Source organism: Merops nubicus, unplaced genomic scaffold (assembly GCF_000691845.1).
Source record: "Merops nubicus isolate BGI_N331 unplaced genomic scaffold, ASM69184v1 scaffold48038, whole genome shotgun sequence".
Taxonomy (NCBI): Eukaryota; Metazoa; Chordata; class Aves; order Coraciiformes; family Meropidae; genus Merops; species Merops nubicus.
In genome coordinates this window covers 1-5,428 of record NW_008628607.1, presented here as the reverse complement: position 1 = coordinate 5,428, position 5,428 = coordinate 1, and the positions used below count along the sequence as shown (strand labels likewise).

At 45.9% G+C, this 5,428-nt stretch overlaps 1 protein-coding gene across 1 annotated transcript; it reads right to left on the bottom strand.

Annotated features, from left to right (window-relative positions):
- Positions 1 to 568: 568 nt before the first annotated feature.
- LOC103779070 (copper-transporting ATPase 1-like) lies at positions 569 to 5,056 on the bottom strand (the record flags this gene model as incomplete). The annotated part of the gene is made up of 8 exons (XM_008946687.1): positions 569 to 671; positions 1,160 to 1,277; positions 1,680 to 1,883; positions 2,249 to 2,391; positions 2,826 to 2,972; positions 3,629 to 3,842; positions 4,144 to 4,326; positions 4,862 to 5,056. Coding segments are annotated over 8 exons (1,307 nt in total), but the record flags the coding sequence as incomplete, so codon positions are not given.
- Between the last annotated feature and the right edge of the window lie 372 nt (positions 5,057 to 5,428).

Below are 5,428 nucleotides of genomic sequence, written 5' to 3'. Positions count from 1 at the left end.
CCAGTTCTCAACCACCTCACTGCCTGTCCCTCCAGCTCGTATCTCCTGAGCTGGCTCAGGAGGATGTGATGGGGACTCTGTCAAACACCTTGCTCAGGTCAAGGCAGACTACATCAGCTGGTCTCCCTGCATCCACCCATTCAGTCACTGATTGAATTGATCTGATCAATATCTAAAGGGTGGGGGTCAAAAGGATGGGGCCAGGCTCATTTCTGTGGAGCCCACCAAGAGGACACGGGGCAATGGGCCCAAACTGGAACCCAGGAGGTTCCATCTGCACAGGAGAAAAAACTTCTTTCCTGTGAGGGTGCCCAAGCCCTGGACTGGAGTCTCCTCTGGAGACTTCTGAAACCTTCCTGGACACAGATCTTGGGCCTCCTGCTCGAGCCGGGGGGTTGGACAAGATGATCTCCAGAGGTTCCTTGCAACCCCCACCATGCTGGGATTCTGTGGACTGTTCTTCAAAAAATCTTTGAAATCTGTCATAATCCCACCCTTATTTTCTGCCAAAGTGCAAGACCAAAAGCTTCAAATCCAAGTTCCAAGCCCCCAGACTGCTCGTACTCACATCTTCAGCAGCAAGGAGGACAGCACAACAGAAACTGAGGAGGCAGCCATGGCTGCAGAGCCCATCCAGGGCTGCAAAACCAAACCAATGGGCAGGAAGACACCTGGAAAACAACACAGCAGCAAGTTCAGAGCAGGAATACAGTGTTACCCAGAGCCTAACCCAAACAACTCCACACGGGCTGTCAATTTTAGTTGTGTTCAGTATGCTGATAAACAGCATTTTAGTTCAGGGTTAAATGACAAATACTGACTGCATGTATGTTTGTGTTCTGTCTCAGCTAGAAGTGACACAGCAGCTGGATGTGTCACTTAGACTGAAATGCAGAGGTAGGTGCATCTTGCCTGCCTTCCACTAAACTGCTTGTTCACAGGATCAGGCTCATTCAATAATGATTTTGATGTGCTGAGCACACCCATACCTGTGGGAGGAGGACAGCTCACAGATACACCCCTGCAACATCCCCAGGCAGGCAACTCTGCACTTACTGACAGTCAGAAATGAAGAAAAGGGGTACTCTGGAGTAGTAAATCACTGCAATCTTCTGCTCTCTAAGCACAGCCTTGTCACTGCAGGGAAGCACTCACATACCAGCAGCTATGGGGACTCCAATGAGGTTATAAATCAGAGCAAAGACAAAGTTGATGCGGATCCTCTTCACAGTTTTCCTTGATAAGTCTATGCTTGCTACCACGTCCATCAAGTCATCCTGCAAGTTAATGCATTTATTGGAAAAGAGAGAAAAAGAAAAGCACACAAACTGTGGCATCCTACTCTTATTTTAGAGCTAACTACCACACACTAGATGTAGGAAGAAGTGACCACTGCATGGTATCCTACTGAGATATAATTTCTGGTGGTTAAAGGTCAGGTGACTTCTTCCTTTGCTCACTCTCAAACTTTTATCACCCCAGACTTGTAGTACCCAGAATATGGGGAAGTTTCCCTTAAAGGATAATTATCACTACACCAAAGCAACATGCTGAAGACTATCTCCAGTTCTCCTGGCTTGTGGATGCTGCACACTTCAGCAGTGCTCAGAATCATTCAGGACATCCTGGACCTTCCAACCCCTCTTCTCTCATTTTAACAAAGCACTCTTGTTTCTTACCCTGATCAGAACCACATCAGCTGCCTCGATGGCCACATCAGTACCCGTGCCAATAGCAATCCCCACGTTGGCCATGGCAAGGGCTGGGGAGTCATTGATACCATCTCCAACCATGGCCACCCGCTTCCCTTCGTCTTGTAACTGCTTCACTTTGGCTACTTTGTGGGAGGGAAGAACCTCTGCAAACACTTTGGTGATGCCAACCTGAAGAGAGAGAAAGTGCAAAACTGTCTTGCAGCTTCTCTACTAGCTGTCGAAGCTTCTGCCTTTGGTAATGCAGTGAGGAAGGTTGAAACTGATGCCATCTCTCATGACCACACACAGCTGGTATGCAAACAGCTTTGAATTCAAAGTTGATGCTGCTCCCATTCAAAAAGGCTTCTTTCATTCCCCCTTCTTCTCAAAGTTTAATTACAATTTTTCACAACAGACCAGTTCTATGCCAGCCACAAGCAGTATCAACATGATAACTCTTGCACAACACAATTCTTGCTGTGCATGGGCTGCAGTAAGCTCCAAACCCAAGCCCAGGTGTCCCAAACAAACCCAGAAGGCCAAATGCAGCTGACCTGAGAGGCGATGGATCTCGCTGTTTTGCTGTTGTCACCGGTCATCAGGACAACTTCTAGCCCCATACTCTTCAGAGTGTAGACTGCCAGCTCAGCTTCTGGCTTCACGGTATCAGCAATGGCTATCAAGCCACAAAGCACTCCTAAAAAACCAGAAAGAATGTTATGTATGAAATAAAGATCTTCATTGCTTTAGGAAAAAAGTGTAACCCTTTTTTTCCCCAGTAAGACCAATTCCAGAACCAGTAATACCAACAGTAAGGAGAATGAGAGCAGGTATCAGGGCAGCAGTATTTGGACAATACAGAGCATAGACTGTCCTACAGTAACAAAACCCCTTTTTCCTCCCTTTTTTCCCTTTGAAGCTGGTGTATTATGTCCAACTCCTCTGCCAACTAAGGACAGGAAGAGGTCTCCCTCCTATGGCAGTGTTACACAACTAGCTAAGGATCTCTTTTCATCCCATTATTCTGCTTCAGGTATAACTGCCACGACATTACTGCTTATTACTCTATTTCAATAGTGACAAATCAACCTCCAAATAAAAAAAACCCCAAAGGGACAGCACTGAACTTGCCATCAACAGCTGCCAGAACTGCCGTGCGGCCTCTGCGCTCGTGCTCCACCATGGCTCTGTCCACTTCACTGGGGACAAGGAGCCCGTTCCTGCTCATCCACTCCCGGTTCCCAAGGAGAACTGAGTATTTCTGAGGAGCCACAGTGCCTGAAAGAAGAAAATACAACCCCACCATCAGAAGGATAACCAGGAAGCTTCCCTCCAGCTAACCCTATCCAGGTTCTCCCAGCATCCCCTGAAGTATCACCACAGAGAAGCCAAAGAGATTTACCCAACACTTACTGCCCTACCAATCTTTTCACATGTCCTTGAGAAGACACCAACATTTCTACAGTAATGGGTAGTTACCATGTTAGAGGACCCAGAATCACAGGCCAAAGGACAGTAAAGAATGAGGTCCCTTTTCTCAGTGCTTCTGATGTGACAGAACAGTCCAATACAGTTTAAAGACCTAACAATGAGCTGCTCTTGATGGAAAACCTGTGAAATTATGCAGATTTTCACCTTTGAAAATATACATAATTTTGGCTAACAAATGGTAACTTGGGATGAAACAAAATAAAAACAGAGAGAGGTGAAGGACAACTCCTACATGATTTTCCAGCCCCATATCCAACATGTAACATCAAACTGTATTCAATCAACATGTCCTGAATGATGCATGAGAATAAAACAAACTAATGACCAACTGTTTCACGTGTGCCCAGTTCTCCAGGGCAGAAAACAGCGACCTCATTCTTCAGCATCCTAAAGACAGAAAGGCAAAGTTCTCCATTGTATGCTATAAACCAGAGTTAGCTGACCTGGTAGTTCAGCATCAATAATCAGAGCAGGCTGCACTGATTCATCCATGTTTTCCTCAATTTTCACAAGGGTTGCATTTTTAATGTTGTTTTCTTCAACCATTTTATTTTTCCTGGAGAGTAATGCTTCAATATTGGTGACTTTGCAACTGATGCCACAGCCTGGAACTACCTGAAAGTCTGTGCAAGTACCAAGGGTTTCCGAGTCCAGTTCCTAAGGAGACAGGATGCAAACTGAGAAAACCTTTAAACATATCAAAGTATGCCACATTTACAAACCCCACAAAATAAAGTGCAGTCTAACAGGAGCAGAGAAATATTTCATCACTCAAAGCACAAGTTGGAGTGTCCCTCTAATATGGTACAAAAGGATTTATGACTCCACAATTTTCAGCTTTCCCAATTGAATCCATGAATTATTTTCCAGATAACACAGGACTTCTCATACATATCAAGGACTGCAAGAAAGGCTCCTCCATAACACAGCCTGCTCTTTTCCTGTATAAAGAACTCACCTTTTTGCAGTATTTTGCTATTGCTGCTCCAAGAGGATGCTCGCTGTTACTCTCTGCAGTCCCCACTATCGCCAGCATTTTGTTATGTGGTAGCTGGTTACCCTCCACCAGAAACTTCACCTGCACCACCTCTGGTGTCCCATGAGTAATAGTGCCTGTTTTGTCAAACACAACCACCTTCACCTGCAGCAGAAGAGGAAGATTTCATTCCATGAATAAAGCTTTAACGTGCAGCTTCCTCAGGAGATAGGAGAGACCTTACTGCAGCCTGTCAGAAAGCTGGGGACATACATTTTAGCAGGGTCTGTTGCAACAGGACAAGGGGTGATGGGTTTAAACTAAAAGAGGGAGATTTAGACTAGGGAGAAGAAATGTTTGACACTGAGGGTGGTGAGCCCCTGGCCCAGGCTGCCCAGAGAGGTGGTCACTGCCCCATCCCTGGCACCATCCCAGGGGAGGTTGGCCGGGGCTCTGAGCACCCTGCTCTAGCTGCAGATGTCCCTGCTCCCTGCAGGGGGTTGGACCTGATGAGCTTGGAAGGTCCCTCCCAACCCAAACCATTCTAGGGTTCTAAGAAAACCACACAATTTAACCAAGCTAAGACCTTCTGATCATGCACCCTTTACAAGCAGGGACACGATCTGCTCAGGCAGCAAGGGGCAAACCGCCACCGAACCCTGCCTCTGAAGTTCTTGTACCAACAAGCCAGATCCCTCACCTTATGTGCCATCTCCAGGGGCTCCCCTCCTTTGATGAGGATGCCGTTCTGGGCTCCTACTCCAGTGCCAACCATCACAGCTGTGGGGGTGGCTAAGCCCAGGGAGCAGGGGCAGGCGATGCACAGGACTGTGATGGAGGCTTGGAAAGCAAAGCGGATTATCACTTCTGCTGCAGAAATGCTCTTGTTGTAACCCTAGTGACAGAGGCATCACTTTAGCAGGAGGAGGAGTTCAACAAGAAAAACAACACATTCACCTACACATTGCCTTTGGTGTTAAAATAAAACCCCTGCATTATAAAAACTTTATTTATTCACAAAGTAAAGCGCAGGCGAGTTATGGGAAAGCTAAGAATAATGACTAAATTAATGGTTAATGGATTAATGACTAATTCTGTTCTATCCTGCACATACCCACCATCTGTTTTATTTAGAAGACATATTCCCAACTAAGGTACTACATGCCATGGTAACTTTTACACTGCAATGTAATAAAAGATGCTCTGTCAACAATATATACAAAGATAGATAAGAAGATTATTTTCCTGAAAGCTAATAAATTCTAAT